This window comes from Dipteris shenzhenensis, chromosome 10 (genome assembly GCF_047967505.1).
Source record: "Dipteris shenzhenensis isolate YYH24624 ecotype China chromosome 10, Dip_SZ_1.0, whole genome shotgun sequence".
NCBI classification, from domain to species: Eukaryota; Viridiplantae; Streptophyta; class Polypodiopsida; order Gleicheniales; family Dipteridaceae; genus Dipteris; species Dipteris shenzhenensis.
The window spans coordinates 57,383,957-57,409,232 of NC_141605.1; the positions used below are offsets into that span (position 1 = coordinate 57,383,957).

The 25,276-nt window shown below is 46.0% G+C and overlaps 1 protein-coding gene across 3 annotated transcripts in view; it reads left to right on the forward strand.

Moving 5' to 3' along the window:
* The first annotated feature begins 4,724 nt into the window (after nt 1–4,724).
* The window catches only part of LOC147898016 (Putative thiol-disulfide oxidoreductase DCC), a 44,790-nt gene continuing 24,238 nt past the window's right edge, over nt 4,725–25,276 (forward strand). For 2 of the 3 annotated variants that reach the window (XM_087380771.1, XM_087380769.1), the window contains exons 1-2: nt 4,725–5,024; nt 8,458–8,515. In XM_087380771.1, coding sequence (XP_087236897.1) covers nt 4,796–5,024; nt 8,458–8,515 — 287 coding nt within the window. In that variant the 5' untranslated portion in view covers nt 4,725–4,795. The remainder of the gene's footprint in view (nt 5,025–8,457; nt 8,516–25,276) is intronic. The other variant, XM_087380768.1, reaches the window with a different exon arrangement.

Sequence of the window (25,276 nt, forward strand, 5' to 3'; positions counted from 1 at the left end):
TGGCAGTGCCTACCTCCTCTAGCCTTAACTATCATACAACTAACCTATCATATTCATCAATGTAATGTGTGGGGAATCTATCTGTACACGGGTCTTCAAAGATGATAAAGATCTCACTGGATTACATCGTTGAGCATGTCAAGACTGCTTGATTTGATAGATTAGAATATGTGAACAATTACATCTTGGATAGTAGGAGAGCAAACTAGTTAAAAAACCCGACAGATCTCGAGTGAAGGAAAAGAGATGGAAAGCCACAGAGGCAATGACATTTTTCCTGCCGCTTGTCATGAGCTTGATGAAGCCATTTCACAAGGGGTCCCTCAACAACCCAAGATTGTCGTAGATGAGATTGATCGCTTGGAGGAGGAATATAGAGTTCCAAAGAGTGTCATTCACAAGATGGTCATATTGCATGAGGAACTGTGGGAAGGCCTTCAATACTATAAGAACCCACAGTTTGCAAAGTATGTTGCTGAAGGCTCCCACTATGCAAAGTGTCGAGCTTGCATCCTAGAATCCTTGTGTAAATATAAATTCCTTCAAAGATCTCAGACTTTATCTCTTGGAATCTTGGATATATATTACCTGGGACTTTTTTAGGGGCTAACCACCCCTCTAATACAGTCGGCTTTTCAATAAAACTTGAGTGAAGTAGTAAATTGTCTTCTTTGAAAAAAAAATAGTAAATTGTCTTTGTATTTATCCATACTTAGATACGATGGTGGTCTCTTTTCAAAATGTAGAAGAGTAAAACTTGGTTGTATACTACATGGGTATATAACTTTAGGGGCTGACTATACATTTTGCTTTTCTATATAACTTTAGTTTTAAAGCAATAATTTGCCATTTATCCGTCCTTGGATACGACTGCTTCACTCAGCTGGACCTTATAATTTGAAAATGTTGCATTTAGCTCGATTCAAAGGTTCTATTTTCTTATGACTGCTTCACTCATTACATGCGATTAGATGGTAATTCTAACCATGTGATATGTTCATACAGTCTATCTCAGCTTAATGCTAGTTCTCATTCTAAACTATTGTTATTAGAGCTTGATAAACCGACTGAATGCTAATCTAAGCTTGTGAACTAGATGCAAAGTCATGATAATTACATTTTTCCTTGTTTGGGATTTACTGAGACAAGCACGGTGGTTGTTTGGGATTTACTAAAGGTTATATTTTGTAGGGGTTGCAGGTAATCCTAAACCAACACAAATGCATTTTGCCAGTGCCTACCTCCTCTAGCCTTAACTAGTGTTTGAGCTGACCCAATCACGATTGCATAATGTTCCAACCACCGGGCTGCAATCACGTTAAGTACAAGCCAGCCTGGCTCTGGTGTTTCAGGTGAGCTAGCCACATGGTTGCATGATATTTCAACCCCTGGGCTAGTTTAGGACAATCACATAACTGGTGTTTGAGCTGACCCAACCACGATTGCATGATGTTTTAACCACCGAGCTTGTTTAGGACAATCACATTAAGTCCAAGCGAGCGTGGTTCTGGTGTTTGAGCTGAACCAGCCACATGGTTGCATGATATTCCAATCACTAGGCTGGTTTAGGACAATCACATTAAGTCCAGGGCAGCCTAGTAAACTATCACAAAGCTCAGTCACAAACAACCACCAAGCTGGTTTAGGTAACCATTGACCTACGTTGTATCAAGAAATGAAACAAGTAAACTATCCCAAAGCTCAATCACAAGAAACCACCAAGATGGTTTAGGCAACCACTGACCTGCGTTGTATCAAGCATGTGTATGATGTGCTCGTCAAACATCTTGCATCCCATCTGCTTTCTACAAATGTCCTTGTTATTTGGAAAAACTCTCGAGAGATGCACAAAGAGTGGAAGCGATGCCTGATCATCCCAATTTGAGTAGTCTATGGGCTTCAACAGAATGCAACAAAAGAAGAGACAGCCTAAGTGTAGAAGTCATTGCAATAATGGTGACGTTTTGGCATGAAAATACAAGGTGTTAGTAGGGTTGTCACTCTATGAACTTTAGAGTGCATGCTAAAGCTTGTGAAGACTTGAGAATGGTATTTACCTGAATGGCCTGATGTTTCTTCCTCGAATGCTACCACCAATCGTGACATCGTAGCTCGTTTTCTTTGCTCTGATGGCAATGATCGAATGCATGCATCTGCAACAACTGCTTCCTACTGCTGCTCTACAAGGAGTCTCTTGTGCCTTGACTAAGCTTTTCAACTTTTCTATCTCGCAGCCTCTATTTGCTTCTCTTGTAAGCCATGGCGAGCTGCATGTTGCCATGGTGACGATCAATGAAAGACGACAATGCAAAACCAAAACAAAAAGAAGCTAGCTGGTGAGGCAAGCAAAGAATAGAAGACAACTTACCCGAAAGAAAACAATGGCAAACCAAAGTTTGCACAAGGTCACATCGAGGTGCGTGCGGGTTGCAGGGTAGGCATGTTGTAGGTACTTAATCTTCCACGACTTGATGGGCGGGAGGTGTGAAAATTCAAAATTCGCAGGAGTACGAAATTTCAGCCGTCAGTTTTTCCTCCTTCAACGATACACGTCAATAGAATTGGGTATCCCAAACAAGTGCAATGTGACCTAAAATGCTTGAAAACACAAATAGGCTAAAGGACATGCTATCAGGTTTGGTCCTGTGTATGATTAAATGCAATGACCTTTGGCATGCTTCTGAAGCATAAAGAAAGCAAGTGCATGGAAAAAGAAACAATCCAAAATTGTAAATAGTGTTGGATTTATTAAAATATCTTTTCACATATACAGATTTCACTTTTCCAATTCCTTCCATTTTAGGGTGAATCTACATACCAATACCAACAACTATCAATGCTTAAAGGCCACCATGCACTAGTCCCAATAATTTGGATTCCAAATTTTCAATCCGATTTGGTTTTCAACAAATTAAAAAAAACTTATGGAGCATGCCCTCAAATGGGTATGCATCGCTTTAGCACAACATTGGAGGCCCATTAACCCATGCATAATGATCTCGTTTAGGTGTGTCCTTGGGTTGAGGAGAAGCTCACGTAGTGTAACTTAGAATGATTACTTGGTTGCATGTATGTATAGAATAAATGTTTTTGAATAAATTGCTATATCCTATAGTCTTCAGGATGCATGCTTCACATGCAACATAGCACTTGTAATGCTTTTACGGTCTCGTTCCAAATCCTTATTCCATAAGTTTTTGCTCTCATGTTCAAGTTTGGAATGTGTACTACAACTTGAAAGACAAAGTTTGCCAAATTCCATTGAGCAATGCATAAGTTATGGGTCATGCAAGATACCCATATACAGAAAAGTCCCTGAACCTCACCAAAAATGGCTACACCCAAGCAAACAATGATCCCAAGATATGGAACAAAGTTCATATACTGGTCTGACCACTCATGCATTTACACTACCATTTGCCATAGCATTAGTAGGGCATAAAAATAGAATGAGGGCCCAAAAACCAGAGAACTACAACTGCCACAACAAGGGCAACAAGACATACAATTCCAAACTCCACTTTTAGAGCTCCAAGGCAACAAAGTTCAACCTTGTAACAAGATGAATATGCCTAATGATAATAAGCTATCTATGATAGAAAAGAATTGAGTTATGGCAGAATAAGAAAAGGCCCTGAAGATGCTCCGAGTTGCTTGAATGGCATTACAGAGAAGCTCACCATGAGCTGTGGCACATTCAGGTCAACAACTTCTCACTGTAAACTGTGGTAGTAGATCTCTAACTTGTCGAAAGCAGGCTTGTCCACTAGCCTATGTCATTGAAACAATCTTGAAGAAGAGGTTTCCATATCCCGACTAGCCCTTGAATGTCACTAACCCCTCATAGTCATATTCTTGTAGCATATCCCATGCTGTTTTACTAGTGTGCAAACCATCTCTTCCACCGCCGAGACGACCACGACTGTGATGTTTCTTCAAACTCTCACTTGCGCTTCTTTGTGTAACTATGTAGAAAACACGGAAATGTGAGAGAGAAATAGATCCAGCAACTTTCCAAGTTTTCATCAACATACAACTTAGCAATGCACATTGTACAATTAGAAACCCGTCTCATTATCGTCCAAATGGCTATAAAAGATCGATCAACCCAATAGTTGCTATTGTCAGGAATATTTCTCCCATGGGGAAAGTGCAGCCAACCGGAGACAATGTTCTGTAGGAATGGCCTCTCTCTCCTCGCTTCTCTTCAAGTGTTGCTTCTGCGTCAAAATCCTAGGCATTAGGAGTGAGACCAGTAGGGGGAGGAGGTGGGAGAGGAGCTTGAGAAGGATGCTTCTAGCAAGCCTACGAGCTTTCCGTAATGGTAGGAGAAGGAAGAGAGCTTGGAGATTGACAGGGAGGCAGGGAGGCTCCGAGGTGTTGCAAGTAGGGAAGCAGGCAAAGGAGATGGCTATGGAAGCTCTAGCAAAGAGGGAGATAAAGAGAGGGTGTTGTAGGCAAGGAAGAAGGCAAAGGAGATGATTCTTGAAGCTCCAGCAAAGCGGGAAGAAGGCAAAGGAGATGGCTATGGTCTCTATGGCGTTGTGATGATGAAGAAGACACAATGCCTACTTGTTCTCTAGATTTGGGAGGAAGGGGTCCGAGAGTTAATAGATCTTCAAGCCATGCACCAGTGATCCTAATAAACACGCTGTCAAACGCCACTCTACAAAAGGATACATCAATCGTGGCCTGCCTAAGCTCATTCTTAGAGGGCTGTGGAGTGACACGTGGCTGATTTACGAACTTGGAAGCGTTGGTTGGTGACGGGTGATGAGCATTTGCGCAGGCAGCTATGGCCATGGCGATGCCCAATTCGTCTGTGTTGGCCTCGCGTTTTTGCTCTACTCCTCTTGGTTTTGCTGCCCTTTCACCTTCGCGCCCATCCTGCCTCATCGCCTCCCAACGTCCCACAAAGAACCGTAACTTTTACGCCTTAAGTTCGACGTATCGCTCTTCCGACTCGATTGATCGAGCCGATTCTTACTTTCTCGTAGATTCTCGTCCAATAATTCTATTCGATGGTAAGAACCCTGTTTATTTCGTCCATGGTTTCCCCTCATGCACAAACCATGAACAGCACACGATGTTCCGGATATATCAGTGTATAGTGAAAGATGCTCCACCGTTCTTAAATAGCTTATTTTCAGCAAAATTCTCCTCCTATGGAATGGAATGCGGCTTGCACAACGACATATTTGATTTTATAAGGCTTAGTTATATTGGTCGGCATAGAAGCGAATATACCTTCTATGGAAGGCAAAATACTTTAAAATGATTTTACAGCTTTCCAAGAATGACGTCCGCTTTTGTTCAAGTCTATGGGAGACATGGGTATACGTAGTCAGGACCTAACGCACTTTTGAGGGGGTCCAGCTGGACAATAGGCTCTCTACCTTATGACCAACAGCTCCAAGTGGATCTCTCAATATACCTTCACTTTCGCTAGGTAGTCCCCACGGTGTCACCCTCCTCCATCCTCATGGTGAACAAGTGATTCTAGAGATTTCCTGTCGCATCTTTGATGTCTTTGGGCTTTGGATCTTCTCTTGTCATTACCTTCCACAACTTCCTTGCTGCCAAGTGGCTCCGCAGCTTCACCTTCCAGCTATCCCCATCTAGCTTCTCCAAAGTTTGGAATCAACCCATGTGTTGCCATTGAATTGAAGTTCCTAGAATAAACAGATGCAATGGACACAACAACAAGCTATCCCACACTAAGGCACAAATCTGAATCTTGGTCACCTCCCTTTTGGCAATGTACCTGTGCTTCAGACACAGAGGTTGATTTCCAAGGACTTGAACTGAGATCTCCTTCCAAGAGGTTCCCACCTCTAAGCTCCGTGCACTTGTAGTTCTTCCTTAGGGCTCTGATACCATGTTACAAAACAAAGATGGAGTTTGTTTGCTATCACCAACACTCCCTTCAAAAGATTGTGTAGAAATGTAGCGCAGAAAACACGCAGTGCTTAATTCAAATCTCACTTCTTTCCTTTTGTGTACACAAGTGAATGTAGATAGAGATAGAGACTGACACAATTATTGAACCATGCACAGTAGAGTAGAAACAGTAAAATAGATTGCTCCAATACATGGACAAAATCTCATACAAAGGTGTGCATAGTGTGTCACCATCTAGCAGATATGGTGCTGCCTTGATGTGGACCCCTGGCACCTCATAACTGTTCTCCTACCTCTTGCTGGCACATCCTTGTGCTTCGATGCAGCTTTAGTGGGATTAGTAGATGCTGCCCAAACAGGTCTCCTTGCTGCTCTAGATGCAGCCAATAGTGAGAACTGTTTAACCTCTCCTTGACCTCCTTGTTGCTTTGAATGCCGTGTGTTAGACCCGATGATTGGGACCATGGTTTCCAAAACCGTTTGTTCCATTGCGTTCCAGAGGCCCAAAAACTCCTACTTGTCAACTCTTGAGCGATTTCGTGAAAATTTGGAGAAGTTCCGTCTCTCTAACGCGCCGAATCGTTTGTTTCTTTGTCAAAATATCCATTCAAAGGTTCAAACCTTTGATTTTTTGATTACAAGTCAATTGCAAGGGTTGACTTCCCGTTTCTCATTCATCGATTGGGATTTTGGAGTTCCAGCAGAAGAGAGATATTTGCAGATTTTTTTGCTGAGTCCAGTTATGCAGTGATGCCCATGTTTTGAGGCATCTCAAGTCCTATTTTCAGTATAGCGGTCATTGCCGTGGAGCCGTGATTTTTGGAACATACCTTATGTAGATCACTCTGGTTGCAATCTGAGCCGTGTGCACTCATTTGTGGTTTGTATTGGGTTGCAGTGGATGCTTTACAAGCCATTTGGATGCATTGCAATCCTTGTTGGATGCGTTGATAGGCCCAGATTGCCTTGTGGGATGCTTTATTGATGGACGTTTAGCACACAAATGCTATTTTTATGATGCGCAAGATCAGTCTGACTCCTAGCCTCCTTGCTGCTTTGGTATGCAGCCAAAATGTGAGGCTTTGAGTGAATCCCTGGACCTCCCTGCTGCTGGAACTGGAGCCCAAATCTGAGGAACCAAAGAATGATTGGGTCCCCAACAATGGTTTATAGGGCACAATACCCTCCAAACCTAGCCGACCAATCTGGTGAACTGGCCCGACAAGCACATCCGCAGACTGGGCTGGCCCAATCTGTGATACTCGACCTGCAGTCGCTGACCAGCCTGCCACATGGCAGATGTTGAGTGGCCCGACCTGCTGCTGCAGACTGCCGACTGGCAGACTCTTCTGCCACCACCTGCAGGGCCTATATATGTCCCTGGCAGCAGTGGCTGCCCTATGTGCTGCCCTTGCAGGGCCTGCTGCTGCCTGAACCTCAGCCCTCTTCCAGGGCCCAATGCTGCTGGAACTGCAGCCCAAATCTAAGGCACCAAAGAATGATCAGACCCCCAACAATAAGGTCCTATTTATAAGGAACAATGCCTTCCAGATCTGGCTGACCAGTGTGCTGCGTTGACCTGACTAGCTGATCCATAGACTGCGGGTCCAGTCTGTGACTGGCCCGACCTGCTTCTGACTGGCAGTCCCTTCTGCCACTGCATTTATAGTGGCCCTGGCAGCAGTTGCTGGGTGCCCTATGTGTTGCCCTTGCAGGGCCTGCTGTTGCCTGAATCTCAGCCCTCTTCCAGGGCCCCTATGCTGCTTGGGAGCCAGCCCTTTCATGCAGCCACATGCCCTGCTGCTGCCCTGCTCCAGTCCTGTCACGGGTCCCTGCACCAGTCCTTGCAGTCTACTCAGATCTGCCCACGTGGACTCTCTGATAGCCTTCTCTTTCTGCTGGTCTTCCTCCCCATGTCCTCTTCATTTGGGGGCTCACAAGTACGGACTTGACCCCTAAAATCCCAACAGTATACACATTCATACATATTTTACATTATTCAAGAATGCACCACATACATCCATTTGCCGCAACTCTGCATCATATAATAAAGATTAGAATGACTAAAAGGCAACCCAAAAGAACCATAAAAGAAACGGGAAACTCAAAAGACCTTAAATACAGAAACATGAAAATTTCATGGAGCAAAGCTGAATAACAAGAGAAAGTAATTGCTGGATTCCGATTCTTGTACTTGTAACAATCCCTTGGTAGCCGACCAGGGCGTGAATATTTTACTAGTCATCTCATCTACTCACTTGTTGTCAATGTCCTTCCATCCCTCAGTGATGTGTGCTTCCTCATGTGTCTAAGGTCCAATAGTGAAGTTTACATGGGAAATAGACTGAAATATATTGAAGAGGCTTTTATTGTTTGGCATTGCCATTTTTTCCACTCTGTTGGATTTAAATAGATTGTGTTTCCACATCTCTAGCTACGAATCACATCTAGCATTTTTACACTTCATAGAAGGATTTCGACAGAAACAAATTTAATTATCATAGTTTGATATTTTAACTACTTACTTGTTTCTATTTGTTGTTGACATGATAACAGGGGTTTGTAATCTTTGCAATGGTGGTGTGAACTTTGTTCTTGACAATGATCCTAGTGGGTAGGTGCGATATCAGAGTTCTGGCAAGAGTTCATGTTCTAATGTAATGTATTATGGAATGCGTTCCGGTATGAGAAATGTGGTGAAGGAAGGGCATTTGTACATAAAGAGTTCCAACTTATTGGGTTTCGTGTTCCATCCCTTTCAAAATTTTAAGTTGGAAGCAAGTAGATACGAGTGTCTCTTATATTGACGTTGCAATTAACTAGCTATAGTTGAGGCCAGTTCCAGACAGAGCCCAATTTGTTTTCTAATTTTCTGATCTCACGAGTTTGATTATAGTAATTTCCTTGTGAAATAATGGTTTTGACACAAGGTAGATCAACAAATGTTTCGAATCATCCATTAAGCATTGCATTTGGGATTTTAGAGAGGCCTTGAGAATGCGGCAGGGCATTGCACACTTGACCTCAGGATGAGGAGAGATACTTGCAACATCACTTGGGGATCTACAGCTTGGCTCACATATCGAGACCTCATGTGTTTTACAAGGGGCCTTTTTGAACGGGGCTTTATTGATCCAAAGAGAGTCCCTCATATTACCACACTGAATGCAATACCAGTTACTATGTTCAGGCTTCATTCTCAATCCATAGATTCTGCCTAGGAGATCATTGCCAGTCTCGTTGTGTGGCAGATATGGCGATCCAGATGTGCAAATGCTACAAATGGGATTCAGACTTTTTCCTCTCGTCTCTTTGTAATATTTGGCAAGACATTCTTCGCACCCTTGTGGCCACTTGGGGCAGAATACAGTTCTCCTTATGTGTTGCTATGGGTAGGGGAGCATCTTTTATGAGAGATTGGAACAACACTTTTTTCTCCCACCATACACTGCCATAGGGATTTTGTGGCATTTCCACTCTCCGGCTTGGTTGTGACAACCTCTGCATGATTTTGTATGAGATTCTCACAGGAGTTTATCTTGGAATTGTGTATTTTGATCATACTTAACAGAACTTCTCTCTTTTGGACCCTTTTTTTTTTTGTATCTGGCTGCCATCAAGGTGTAGTATATAATATCAAATCCTTACCTATGTGCTAGAGAAAAGGGTTGACTTTCTTAGCAGCAGGCTATGTGGCCCTTTACTAACCAGTTTGATATTATTTTTTCTCATTGAAGGAATTGAGCTTATTACACCACATTGCTGAGATTAGGTGCTCTGTCTTGCCCATAGACTTTGTATTATCCTTATGGAGAGGCAGATGTTGATTGAGGATGTGCAAATGGAGAATTGATCCAATGCAGTGGTGCAGGGCTTTGGAGTGATAGCGATGGCTTGCACTCAGAGCAAGACTTATTGCTGGGCCATCCATTGTCAGCCAATGAGCTTTATCTTATCTGGCAAGAGGTAGAGCTTTGGGTTGGATGGTCTCCCACTGAAATATTATATGTATTATTGGCCCTTGCTGAAATGTGATCTGTTGTCAACGATCATTGAAGCATGGCAGGACAGCAGGCTTTGTGTGTGTTGTGGAACAAGGAAAATGGCCCCAACTCTTGAAGGTCAATGGTTTAGAGGCTGATAACTCTTTCAAATGCCTGCAAAGCCATCTTAAATCTCTGCTGCTTTCTTTGGTAAATAGATCTCAGTATGCTTTTGTACATGGGATGAATAATTTTGAGGACATGCTTAGGATGTCTCGATCTGCATGTGTCCCAAAGAGGAAGATGCCCCAAAACCCTTGGTTTGATGACGAGTGCAGAGAGATGAGAGCTCACCTCACATGTGAGTGAGCATTGGGACATTCGACTTCACCAGAGGCACAACGGATCTCACGCCGAGTGACACAGTGTAAGGAGCGGGCTTTCCTCATACACAGGGTGGATGACGTGATCGGATCCTTTCCTTGGGGGGATCCTACTATTGGTTGGGGTCGTTTATAGGAGGGGAAGCCACCCATGCCCATCACAAATCTAGTTGTTTGGCACACTTATGCATGCTCCCTCTACGATGTCCCAAGTTAGATGCCACTTGATATGTCATCTATGCCCAGGCCCACTACGCATTACTTGTTTACTGCGGGCTGCCCTTCTCTGGCTTCATAACCGGAGATCACCAGTTCATGAGGGACTATGCACTTCACACTTCGCACATGGGCAGGAGGTCTTGACTCCGGTTCTAGTGCAGCTGTTCAACCATGCAGTATGCCATGGCTTCCCACCTACTTGGAGCACTACCACCATAGTACCACGTACTTGGGCGCTGTCTTCTCAGGCCCGATCTTCACGATGCCCTCGGCCATGCAGGCCAGGATCAGCCGGGGCTATGCTGCTCTTGCCAGGCTGGAGCGACAGTGCTACCACTCCCACTTCCAGGACCCGCGGACCAAGTCTCTCCTTTTTGATTCTTTGGTCCGCCCAGCAGGCATGTACGGTAGCCCGTGGTGGGGAGCCGACCTTTCAGACACAGAGTGGGCTCGAGTCGAGCGCCTACAGATACTGATGTTTGCTCGGATGATCCGCAGCAAACCATCGATACCACACCAGATCATTCTAGCAGAGTTCGGCTCCTCACCCCTATAGCTCGATGCGGCTTTCCAGGCTATCACGTATCTACACAGAGTCAGGGATTTCAGCTCCTCCTCCGACGGTCGCCTCCGCCTACCTTGGCTAGCCCTATCCTCCTCTATGGCCTTATCCGTTGATGGGGACCAGCGATGCTGGTATAGTCATCTTTCCAGTTGGTTCACCCGACTGGGCCTCGACTTAGACCGGTTGCCTCCTTTTCAGTACAATCTCGACGCTCCACCATCTCCCCTCTCTCCCACTGACCAGGAGGTCAACCGGCTCATCCGAGCGGATTTGCTCTAGCTCCACACCTGGCGGACAGGGTTTCTTCACCCCGAGCTTCCTGTGAAGCTCGACTTCTACCGCCGACACTGCCTCCAGATCTCACAGGAGGGCTTCATCACACCTCCAGGTTATACACAGCTTCATCTACCACATGCGCTCCGAATCTCCCTCAGTCAGTTTAGGGTTTCGTCACACTGATTACGGATTGAGAGCCGACGTGTAGAGGGTATCCCACGAGAGGGCCGTCTTTGCCCACTTTGCGACTTGCAGGGGATCGAGTCGGAGGAGCACTTTGCTTTTAGATGTCCTATCTATTATGCCATTCGAGGCCGGTACCACTGCCTCTTCCGCGACAGATTCGGCCCCCTCCCACACATGCTACAGTTCTCGGATCAGCGATGCCTAGCCGCTTTCTTACATGAGATGACTCGCCACTAAGATACCTCTCCGAGCATGGCGACACGCGCAGCACACACAACGTGAGGACACCCAGCGGCCCATCACTGATTTCTTCCAGTCACAGGATACCTCTCCTCAGTCTAGCCGACGACGCGGACATGAGCGAGAGCCAGAGCCACGACAGCTGCGCCAGCGGACAAACTCACACATCCGGGTCCATGACATCTCGTCTTTGCTCTCTGCCCGCCCCACCGGGGGACCGTTGCCCTCATCCACAGGGCCACCCGCCGCCCCCGACGACCGAGCTCGACTAGGCCGCGTGACGTCAGAGGCCAATCCGCGTGACGTCAGCCCTGCGTCGTACTGCTCGCCAGCCCTTCGCTGTATTGCCCGCAGCCCTGCACCGTACTGCCCGCAACCCTGCGCCATACTGCACGTCAGCCCCTTGCGGAGCCTCGCCTCTCCAGCACGCCAGCCCCTGCGCATTCATCAGCCTCGCCATCTTTGCCCCCCCCCCCCCCCCCGCGAAATCATTGGCCACTCCAGCACACAGCCCCCCCCTCCTGCGCAGTCCTTGCCAGCCAAAGCCCTGCCTTTTCCTGCGCAGTCGAGCCCTGGGAACTGCCATGTGCTTCGCCATTGACAGCCTGCAGCCCCCCCCTTGTTTCGCCATCTTTGTCCTGCCAAATCAGCACCAGTTGCAGCTCCTCGCGCGATGAAGACATCCTGTCAATAGCCCGGACCAGACCAGCCTCGAGAGCGATTTGCAGCCTTCTTCTACGCAACAATTTGGCAGATTAAATTATTGCCAGGTGGAGTCTTTCCAATCTGCTTTTCAAGATTCTCTTCCCTTTAACAAATTACAGCAAATGAAAGAATCCACCTTAAAGCATGGAAACCCCTGGTAATTCACCCGGCATTTCAAGGACACCTCAGGCATCAGCTACCACACAATATCGTGTTCAAATTGCATAGCCAGCCCATTTCGGAGCTTTTGCATCTTGGGTCCTCTGTGTCACGTGCCCTCCTAGTGATTTGGACCACATCCTCTATCTTCTGCGTGAGACACCTCAGTTACATTACTTCCTCAGCACAGTACAGGTTGTGTTCCACGAGACACGAAGATATCCTGAACCCGATTTTCCTCAAGAGTTTGCTGTCCATCTTTGGAGAGAATTTTACCCCTCACCTTCGGCATCTCCAGGGTACTCTCCACCTCCTTCAACTCCGAGATATCCTCCTCTACAGGTTGTACCTTCTCCAAGTCAGTATTTACACTCTGAAGGCACTCCTTCTCCTAGATATCCTCCATATCCGACAGCAGCTCCTTATCCCTTCTCCGATCCGTGGACTCTGCTACCTACTCCTGTTCTCTCTCGAGCAGTAACACCACTTTCGGCATCACCAGTGTTACCTCAGACAGGACCTCTTTTACCAGATTTCCACGGGTGGTTCCATCCTGCCTCGCCTGCCCCCTCCAACATGAGCAACCTCAGGGAGCAGCCCGAATCCTCTTCCAGGAATGGTACAAACTAGAGCGCAAGTTCGCGCTTTTCTCACAGGGATCTCCGATATGTCGCAACGCTCGCGTGAAGCCTCTCCAGAAATCAAAGAATCAAGTCCAAAAAAGACCCCTGAAGTCAACGTATAAGGCGAATCACTATTGCAACTTCAAATATCCCAGCTTCAGGACAGCATCTCTGACTTGGTCCAGAAAGTTCAACAACTTCAAGATTCTCGAAGTACCACACATATAGAGGATGACGTGACGCAACCAGACGACTATGCAGATTCATTCCCACCAGAGGTAGAAAACACTGAACTACGTGCCCTCTACCGTTTACTTCAAGCTTCCAAAACTAAAAGACTTGACATCAAACTTCTGGAAGCCTACTCTGGTCAACGCAATCGCCGAACAGTTGACCAATGGCTCGCAAAAATGCGCATGTATTTTTGACACTGTTGACCTCACTGAAGGCAAAAAGATCGCCTTGGCAGCATCCCTCCTCAAGGATACAGCTTTTCTATGGTTGGCAAAGACGCTTAAAGGACGGCAAAAGTGTGTTAACATGGGAACGTTTTGAACACGTGCTCCGTAAGCAGTTTATACCTGCCAATGCAGACTTCCAAGCACGTTCAAAACTCCGACAGTTGGAGCAAACGGGTTCCCTGTCTTCCTACATCTCTCAGTTCACCACATTGGTGCTGGAGATTGATGGTTTAACTGAGAATGATCGCCTTTATGCTTTCATCTCAGGCCTAAATCCCTCGTTACGCATTGATGTCCTTAAAGCAAACATCACCACCACAGATGGCGCTATTGCTTACGTAGAGCGCATTACAGATTTCCAAAACACAGGGAAGCAGAGTGCTAATCGCACACAGAACTCTCCTATGGCCAAAGGTGCTCGCCCTCAAGATAACACCAGGTTTCAAAAAAACTTCGGTAATCAAGGTCAGCGATAGTCTCAAGATCCCCAGAAGCCTCAGAAATCATTTGCTGGATTCCAACAGAAGCACTCCTTCAAGGATCGCGCTTCTTCTTCTTCTTCTTCACAAAGTCATTACCGACATCCCCAACATGAAGGTGCGGCCACTGACAAGAAGAACAGCTCCAGCACAAAAGGACTTTGTACCATCTGTACAGGCGACCATAGATGGTTCGATTGTCCCAAGCGACCAAAGCAAAATTCCAATATGGAACCTAGTACTTCCCAAAGAGAAGATGCTACCCCAGCACAAGACAAGAAAGGCAAAGCTGTTCGAATGGCGAATACCATCCACCTGAGCCTTGCCAGTAACCCCGAACCTTCCCTGGCCACTCAAGTACTTTGTGTTCAAGGATCGATTCGTGGAATAACGGTCACTATCCTCATTGACAGTGGTTGCTCTCATAATTTCCTAGCCAGTTCTGTGGTCGATAAACTTCGGTTAACCACCAGTCCTAGTCTCATGGACTATCAGATTGAACTCGCAAAAGGAACGACTTTCTTGTGCAACACCAGGATCAAAAACTTGTCTTTTCGCATCCAACATTATACGGACAAGTTGAACTTCGACATCATGCCTCTTTCTCGGTACGATGTCATACTCGGACAACAGTGGCTCTACGACTATGATCCATCAATCAGTTTTCGCAGCCATACTATCCAGTTTGTCCACTAGGGAAAACTTATTGAGCTAACTGGTTCTAGGGACTCTCCTTCAACCCCAGTTGCCTCTGCCCTACAAGTAAAGAAGTGGGTTCATAAACGTCAAGTAAAGACTTCACTTCTGTTGGTTACGGCAGTCGAGGAGACACCAACAAAGGATCCTCCTGAATACCTCAACCAACCTTTTTTCTAGCCTTACCTAGTTTCACAGGAATTGCCAAAGCAGTTATCACCTCGACGACCAGTGGATCACCCAATCGAACTTATTCCAGGCAGTAATCCACCGTCGAAACCTCCTTATCGGGTTTCTTACACTCAAAATGAAGAAATCTAAAGACAGGTCACCGAGCTACTCGACAAAGGTCACATTCAGCCCAGTCGCAGCCCTTTTGGATCTCCTGTACTACTTGTGGAAAAAAAGAACAAGTCAATGCGCCTCTGCATCGACTACCGAGCCCTCAACAAGCTCACTATCAAAAACAAGTATCCATTGCCTCGCATTGATGACCTCTTCGATCAACTTCTACATGCAACACACTTCTCAAAGATTGATCTTCGTTCAGGTTATCATCAAATTCACATACGAGAAGGCGATGAGTACAAGATAGCTTTTCGAACAAAGTATGGACACTATGAATGTTTGGTCATGCCTTTTGGGTTAAACAATGCCCCGGCCACATTCATGACATTAATGAATGACATCTTCAGGCCTTTCCTCGATAAGTTCGTCATCATTTACCTCGATGACATCCTCGTTTTCAGCAGATCCCTACATGAGCACAAACAACATCTTCACCAAGTTTTTGAAGTTCTCCGTGCAAATTCTCTCTACATCAACATTGAGAAGAGTGAGTTCTTCAAGACCCAACTCGAATATTTGGGACATGTTATTTCCGCTCAATGCATCTTTGTGGATCCCAAGAAGATCGAGGTAATCCGAAACTGGCCTACTCCTAAGAATGTTCATGATGTCCGCTCTTTTCTCGGATTGGCAAACTTCTACCACACAAAGGTCTATCAGTTTTCCGAAATCGCAGCTCCTATGTCCGAGTTATTGAAAAGCATAGCAATTTTTCAGTGGCTTCCCAAAACAGAGTATAGTTTCCAACAACTCAAGCAAGCACTCACTACCACACCAGTTATGGCTATTGCTGACCCAAACCTTCCGTTTGAGGTCATGACCGATGCTTCCGACATCGCTACAGGAGCAGTCTTGATGCAAGAAGGCAGAGTTATTGCTTTTGACAGCCATAAACATTTTGATATCCAAACCCGATACCCGGTTTATGATAAGGAGTTTCTTGCCGTTGTACATGCTTATCGCTCTTGGAAACATTATCTCATGGGAGCCGACTCTGTAGTCAAAACAGACCATCACTCTTTAAAGTATATTTTTACTCAGCCAGTCATGAACGCTCGACAAGCACGCTGGGTTGAGTTTCTGGCCAACTTTCACATGACCATTGAGTACATTCCAGGACTACGCAATGTAGTTGTAGATGCTCTCAGTAGGTTACCTCGAGCATCAGCTATGGTAATCTCTACATTATCTGTGGATGTTCCGAATTCATTCAAAGGAAAGTATTTCAATGATAAAGACTTCGGCACAGCAGTACAGGTTCTTTCAAAAGATCAACCTTCGACTTCCGAACAAAAGATTTTCTCTTCCTATTCTTATACGGACGACCTTCTGTATTATCAAGATCGCGTTTGTGTACCACATGACAAGGATGTTCGACGTCTTTTGTTAAAAGAGCATCATGTAGTTCCTTATGATGGCCATCCAGGCATCAACAAGACTTATCGGTTACTCAGTGCAACATACTACTGGCCTCAGATGAAAAGCGACGTCATCAAAATGGTTACATCTTGCTTATCTTGTCAACAAATGAAAGCAAGCCGACGACTTCCAATTTCAGCCTCTTCCAATTCCAACTGAAAGGTGGGAAAGTATTTCCATGGATTTCATTACAACACTACCACGATCCTCCCGAGGTAACACTCAGATTATGGTAATTGTTGATCGATTGTCCAAAATGGCACACTTTGTTGCTTGCAAAAGCAGTGCACAGGCTCCGGACATAGCCAAACTTTTCATACAACACATCTTCCGACACCATGGATTGCCCAAGAATATCATATCCGACAGAGATCCTAAGTTTACCATTCACTTTTGGATTTCCCTGTTCGAATCTTTGGGTACAAATCTACTGTTCAGTTCAGCCTACCACCCAGAATCAGATGGCCAGACTGAAAGAGTCAACCAAGTTCTGGAAGAAATGCTTCGACATTATATTCAGTCACGCCTCGCAGCCTGGGAAGAGTATCTACCACTCCTTGAGTTTGCTTATAATAACTCTTTCCATAGCGCCATCATCATGACTCCATTCCAAGCAGCTTATGGACACACTCCGATTGTACCAACGAATTTTGTACTTCAACATCGAGTGGCCCTAGCTGATCAACTGGTTCAAGAAATGCAAGACATTCTACTGCAAGTCAGGGATCATATGCGAAAAGTGCAAGAGCGGTATCAACGGTCTGCCAACAAACATAGACGTCACCTGGAATTTGACACTGGTGACATGGTGCTATTATTTGTAGCCCCACATCGCTATAAGATGGTTAAGTTGGTGTTTCCTAAGTTGCGACCAAGATACTATGGACCTTTCCGGATGGTCAAGAAAAATTCACCTTTAAGTTACAAATTGGAATTACCACCATCATGGGGTAAAATCCATCCAACATTTCATATTTCTTGGCTAAAGACGTACATTCCAGGCGATGAAGCAGTTCCTCCTGCAGGTGATTATGTCCCAGAAATCGAAGACGATTATGTTCTCCTTATTCCTGAGCGTATTCTGGACCATCGACAGTGAGAGACTCGACATCGACTTATCACGGAATTCCTTGTTCTTTGGCGAGATCTGGACGACTCCGATGCTACTTGGCAGTCTGATGAAGACTTACAGCAGTACCCTTAAGGCTTTGGAGTTGAAAGTGCCAGAGGAGGTGTGGTCTGGCAAGCCACCTTCATATAAGCACTTACGTGTGTTTGGCTGCGAGTGCTTTGCTCATATACGCAAAGAACTGCGCACCAAACTGGAGCCAAAGTCTTTCATATGCATCTTCATGGGTTACGGTGACAAAGGTGAAATGGGGTACAGGTTATGGGATCCCGTCAAATGGAAGATTATACGCAGCAATGACGTCATCTTTAAAGAGGATTGTGTACACAAAGAACCCGTGCAACCTATGGAATACATGAGGGTTGTTTATGATGATGTCGGACAGCAAAGAATGCCCATTAATATGCAGCAGCAGGCTGCTGTAGATAACCCTGTTCAAGAGGGTATACAGGCTGAAAATCAGCCAGACAATTTTGCCAATGATGCACCTCTGGATATGCCAGCAAATGGCGCTGTAGAACAACCAAATATGGTGGTACAGCCACCCGTCATGCATGACGAACAGGCTAGACAGCAGCCTAATCCGGAACATTTTGTTAGGAGGAGCACCCGTGTACAACGGCCTCCTGATAGGTTTGTTCCAGGAGCCAATAATGTGGCTGATTTTATCATGCTGACAGATTGTGGTGAGCCTTCCAGCTTCAAGGAAGCTATGGGAAGAAGAGAGAAAAGGAAGTGGGAGAAAGCCATGCAGTCAGAAATGGACTCCCTACTTCAAAATGATACATGGGACTTGGTGCAGCTACCTGCAGGCAGAAAGGTTTTGCCATGCAAGTGGGTTTACAAAGTCAAAGTGGATTCAAATGCTTTATCGAGGTATAAGGCCAGATTGGTTGCCAAGGGATTTAAGCAAGAGAAGGGCATTGACTTTGATGAGATCTTTTCCCCTGTAGTCAAAATGACTACTTTGAGAGCAGTGTTAGCTCTTGTTGCTCATGAGGACATGGATTTATGTCAGATGGATGTGAAGACTGCTTTTCTTCACGGAGATCTCCATGATGAGATCTACATGAGTCAGCCAGAGGGATATGCTGTTAAAGGGAAAGAGCAGCTTGTGTGTAAGCTCAAGAGGAGCTTGTATGGACTCAAGCAGGCGCCAAGAGAATGGTACAAGAAGTTTGATGCCTTCATGCAGTCCCAAGGATATCATAGGTGTGAGACCGATCACTGCTTGTACACCAAACGGGCAAAGGATGGCAGTTTGATGCTACTCATTCTGTATGTGGATGACATGCTGATTGCCAGCAAATCTCAGCAGGAGATTAGTGCTTTGAAGAAGCAACTGCATAAGTCTTTTGACATGAAAGACTTGGGTGATGCAAACCATATTCTTGGTATGCGGATTATTCGTGACAGGTCCAAGGGACTTTTGTTTCTGTCACAGAAGGAGTACATTGACAAAGTACTGCAGAGGTTTAAAATGGAGGGGGGGAAGTCTATTAGTACCCCGTTGCCTCCACATTTAAAACTCAGCAGTAAGGACAGCCCCAGTTCAGATGATGATAAGGCTGAAATGGCCAAGGTTCCGTATGCATCTGCAGTTGGTTCTTTGATGTACGCCATGGTTGCCACTCGTCCGGATATTGCTTTTGCGGTGGGAGTCATCAGCAGGTATATGGCAAATCCAGGCAAGCGGCACTGGGAAGCAGTGAAAGGCGTCTTGAGGTATCTCAAGGGTACCAAAGACTTGTGCATATGCTATGGTAGGCAGGATGCATTGGTGCATGGTTTTACAGATTCAGACTATGCAGGCAATGCAGATAACCGGAAGTCTACTACCGGTTATATTTTCACATTTGCAGGAGGTGCTATATCATGGGTGTCTCGGTTGCAGAAATGCATTGCACTGTCAACCACTGAAGCTGAATATATTGCAGGCACTGAGGCTTGCAAGGAAGCAATATGGCTTACTCGGCTGGTGGGAGATTTGGGCATTACAGGAGATATACCAGTTTTGCATTGTGATTGTCAGAGTGCTATCATGTTGGCAAAGAATCCAGTCTTTCATCAGAAGACCAAGCACATAGATGTGAAATACCATTTTATCAGGGAGGTACTGGAAGACAAGCGACTTGAGCTTGTGAAGGTGCATACTGATGATAATCCTGCAGATTTGCTCACTAAGAGCTTGCCTACAGAGCAGTTTGCACATTGTCGCCACATCATGGGATTAGGATGAGACCATTCTTATTTTATGGTCTTGTATACAGTAACTGTATATTGCTGTAATTTTTTATTTTTTTTCTCCCCTTTAGGCACATTGGCCTTTAGGTGGGAGGTTGTTGGGGTAAAGGCACATTGCCACCCTTTTAAAGTTATGACACCTATGACTGTCTTAAGACAGTCATAGGGTAAATCCCTAATCCTAATAAAACTCTTTGAGTTTGTGGTGTGGCTCAACACTTTTACACACCCAAACTTCTTGTGTCTCCCTCTCTCTCTGTCTCCTTTGTTCCACTCCCGGCACATTGCCACCCTTTTAAAGTTATGACACCTATGACTGTCTTAAGACAGTCATAGGGTGAATCCCTAATCCTAATAAAACTCTTTGAGTTTGTGGTGTGGCTCAACACTTTTACACACCCAAACTTCTTGTGTCTCCCTCTCTCTCTGTCTCCTTTGTTCCACTCCCTCACTCTTTCCCTCACACCTTCAAAATAGGGTCATTGGTTCCTTTGCACTAGGATCATGGTGTGCCATCTGACCCCCTAGGGGCTTTAAAAATCCCACGCCTCATTTTGCCTAGGTGTCTACTGGTGGCCTATCTGCTTGCCTTGTGTCACCTCTGGAAGTCCCTGGACCTTTCTTTCCCTTCCTTGCTGATTTGAGACTTCTCCCCTACCAGAGCAGCCTCATTCTCTTCATGGCGGATTTCTGCAGCTCTGCCTTTGCTTGCTGAACTGGAATTTCATGCTTTCTTCACGACAGTTCTCCTCCCCTTGGTGCCCTCTGTTGCTGGCATGCTTCTAGGACCTGGACGCCTTCATTCTGGGCCACTTTTGAAGCTGTTTTCGACTTTCTTTGCAACAAAAGTTCTTCTTTTCTAAATATGAAGTCATATTCATGGGCGCCTCTCTTCTTGCTCCTGCCTGGTGCAAGGCGCACTGAAAACGGAGCTGTTTGTGGGCTGTGAACTCTGTTCTGGCGGACGCATTTTGGCTGATCTGCTATAGCTTGCCGGATGCACTTCTCTCTTATCTTTTTTGGTGTTGGAAGACACTCCTAAGCAGCTCTCTCCTACCAGAGTTTGCTGTCCACTTCTCATCCTTCTTCTAGAGCTGTTTCGGGCTGAAACAGGCTCTTTCTGTTGGCTGAATTCTCATCTTCTTTCTACACTTTTTGCTACAGCCATTCCTACTGAGTTCCTACTAGGTTGGATGCCCTACCATTGGCTCGAATGGGGCACTGGTTGTGATACTCTCTTCCTGGGGGTGCAGTGGTTGGCCTTGGGCTCGGTAATGGCTTGGAAATGGGAAATGTATTGCTTGGAATGCTGTCAAACTGGTCTACTTGTGATTATGCATGTCTGCTGAAAGGAACCAAGCTAATAGCACTGGGAGTTGGTCACTAGCACAGCCACGGGTTGGCGTTGTATTGGGTTGCACCTGCGGGTGAGCTCTTGAAGGGAGCCTCTTCGTATCTTTGAGCTAACCAGTTTAAATAAATACTGCAAGGGGCGCCAAGTGTTGGGGCCAACAGGTGTCACTCTCTGTGTTTCTAAGTAGGGGCATTCTAGCCTCCCTTGTCTTGAATGGTTACATGATGTTGTGCAGTGAAGTTCTATGCTTTGAGTTTTGTTTGTGAACAAAGCCAATTAGTTAAGTTGGCTGTATTTTCATCCTTGTGAGATAGTAGAGACAGATACACTGCCCTTAATGATCTAAGGCCGGTTATAGCGGTTCCATTGCCGGGATCCTCATCAAATCATCCAGAGGAGTCCCTGGGCAGCTTGAGTAGAGAAAGCCTTTGCTGATTTTGGTACAGCCATCCATTGCTTTTGGATATGGATAATATCAGGCTTGGTTATGATGCAGACTCGGAGTCTGCTGACCCAAAGCCACAGATAAGGGGAGCACACCCCGGAATAAGAGTGCAAAATGCAGCCCATGAAGGGCAGAATGTTCAAGTTGATGCATTGGGGCAGCCAGCTCCACAAATGCAAAATCCTGTGGGTACAGTTGCATTGGGTGTTGACCCAAGTGTGCAGGCAAATGCTATGGCAGTAATGCAAACACAGATGGCTTCTGTGTCGCAAGTTTTGACTCAGGTCACCCAGAGCTTTGCTAAGATTGTGCATAATCCAGCTTTGATGCCAAGGGTAGAGGCACAACCCATATGCCAGTTGAAGAGCAACCTGAAGTTTATGAGCAAGATAAGGTCTTGATTCCTGAGCAAATTGTGGCACATAAGGAACAGAAAGTTAATGGTAGAGTTGCCAGACGCTATCGTGTGAAGTGCAAGAACTATCCTGCGAACGATGCGATCTAGATGGAAGAGAGTGAATTGGCAAATTCACCTCAGATTTTACAGCTCTATCTGGAGGCATTTGGTCTCGAGCCTACTGCGGTGGTCTCTCGTGCCGGTTCAGCAGAGCATATGTCTGGAGCATTACCGGATGCTCATGGGGGCGGTAGCACTTCCGCACTCACAGTGCAAGCAACCTCACAGGATATCTAGAGGTCGCTTGGTGACACTGCGGTTTCACCCGAGGCACTGATGCTGACAGTGTTTCTGCCATGAGACTTCTATGATGAGTGATCATGACACTCCAGCTGGTTGATACACTGCCATACGGATGGATCTACTTTGGCTGATCTGCTATAGCTTGCTGGACGCACTTCTCTTTGATCTTTTCTGGTGTTGGAAGACACTCCTAGGCAGCTCTTTCCTACCAGAGTTTGCTGTCCGGCTTCTCATCCTACTAGAGCTGTTTCGGGCTGAAACGGGCTCTTTCTGTTGGCTGAATTCTCATCTTTTTTCTACACTCTTTGCTACAGCCATTCCTACTGAGTTCCTACTAGGTTGGATGCCATGGCATTGGCCCGGGAGAGGATTGGGGCACTGGTTGTGATACTCTCTTCCTGAGGGTGCAGTGGTTGGCCTTGGGCTCGGTAATGGCTTGGAAATGTCTGACATCATTGCTTGGCATGCTGTCAGACTGGTCTACTTGTGATTATGCATGTCTGCTGAAAGGAACCAGGGTAATAGCACTGGGAGTTGGTCACTAGCACAGCCACGGGTTGCTGTTGTACTAGGTTGCACCTGCAGGTGAGCTTTTCAAGGGAGTCCCTTTGTATCTTTGAGCTAACCAGTTTAAATAAATACCGCAAGGGGCACCAAGCATTGGCACCAACAGGTGTCACTCTCTATGTTTCTGAGTAGGGGCATTCTAGCCTCCCTTGTCTTGAATGGTTACATGATGCTGTGTAGTGAAGTTCTATGCTTTGAGTTTTGTTTGTGAACAAAGGCAATCAGTTAAGTTGGCTGTATTTTCATCCTTGTGAGATAGTAGAGACAGATACACTGCCCTTAGTGATCTAAGGCCGGTTACAGGTGGTTGCATCCTACACATACTTGGGGGTCCTTTTCTCTGGTTTGATCTTCACGATGCGACAAGCTTTACACGCCCGACTGAGCAGGGAGTATGCCGCATTGGCCAGACTCGAGCGGCAGTCATTTCTAGGACCCTTGGGCCAAGACTCTTCTCTTTGACTCTTTGGTCCAACCAACAAGTATGTATGGAAGCCCTTGTTGGGGGCCAGATGTATTAGAGACAGATTGGGCTCGAGTGGAGAGGGTTTAGGTTCTCATGCTTTCATGGATGATTCATAGAAAGCCTTTAGTCCCTATAGTCCTGGCTGAGTTCGAAGCATCCCCCACTACAGTTCAACGTAGCTATTGCATATCTCTACTGCATTAGACAGTATAGGTCTTGCACCACAGGGCGTAGGCTTCCTTGGTTGGCTTTATCCTCCATGGCACTACCGGCAAAGGGTAACTAGAGGTGTTGGTGTGAATGTACATGCAGATGGTTTGAGAGCTTGGGGCTCCACATAGACAGATTACCTCCCTTCTAGTACAACGTTGAGGCCCGCTCCATCCCTCTCACATATCGCGAGGTGTACTAGGTCATGCGTGAGGATCTTTTATAGTTACACACATTCAGGACCTGATTGGCACCCCGCGAGCTCCCTATGAAGCTCAAGTTTTACAGAGATCATTGCCTGCGAATTTCAGCAAAGGGTTTCATTGATCCACCAGGATACTCACGAATCCACCTCCCTGGTCATCATAGTGCCACGAGCCCTCACCGTCTCCATGAGTTCAGAGAGTTCTCTCTCTTTATGTATTGCTCTATATTCTCATAGACCTTTGGTCTTCCGAAAGGTTATTTATGTGAAGAACCAGACTTTAATATGCAAGATAAGGACCAGCTCACAGGATCTAGAAGTGATTAAGGGTAGATGGATACGACCCAAGATCCCAAGGGAGGATAGGATATGCTACAGGGGAGGTAGAAGACGAGCAGCACATTTTACTAGAATGTCGAGTATACACACACATAAGGGAGAACCATGGCAACAATGGTTGTAATCTGAAGAATCTATTGAAACAGCCAGCCCACAAGTTTGGAAGCTACATAAAAAAAATCCTGGAACATCGCAGCAAAATTCTCAGGCTAGCACAGGAGAGAGACAGAGAGAGAGAGAGAGGTGTATTAACGTCTTCAGGAGACCTCGCAGGCCTATGAGACATATATGTAACCCACACAAGCCATTGTGAGCTGAAGCAAAGGGTTCACTAAGGCCCTTGCTGAGTGCTAAGTGCTAAAAATGCAAAACGCTAGTACAAAATAGTAGGAAACGAGCAGTCAAGTACTGCTCAGAACCAGAACTCCCAAGTACATGTGCAGGCTCTATATAAGCCGGCTCCCTGATGGCCCTTTGATGTGATACAAAGAGCTCACGCATTTGAGTTGTCTCCTGCAGTGGTGGGGGGCACGCTCTCCTAGATCTCTGTATCCAATGGGCTACATTGAGAGTAATGCCTTGTCTCTGGCAGTCCCCTCTGAGGAGGGTTGAGATAGGCTGGACCTCAATCGTGCGTGCTTTGGTCACCCCACATGCCGTGTGTGGTCTCCATGTCTCTCATCCAGCCACATCCTGGTGACGGGTCTCACTGCTGATCCATAGTGCTCTCGTCTCCTCGAGCTCCTCCCCCTCGATCTCATCTGGTGCTGGCTTGGATGCGTAAAAATTAGTGACGCGTGTCTGTGCTCGGTCTAGCTCAGTGTCCTGAGGCATCAACTGTAGCTGATCACTGGCCTGCTGCACAAGGAAATCTATGTGTCTCTGCATCTCAATCAAGTAGAGCCCAACGCAAACGTGGTCGGGGAAATGTATCAGTCATGTGAGTGGTTCAAAGCTGAGCCCCTCCTGAAAGA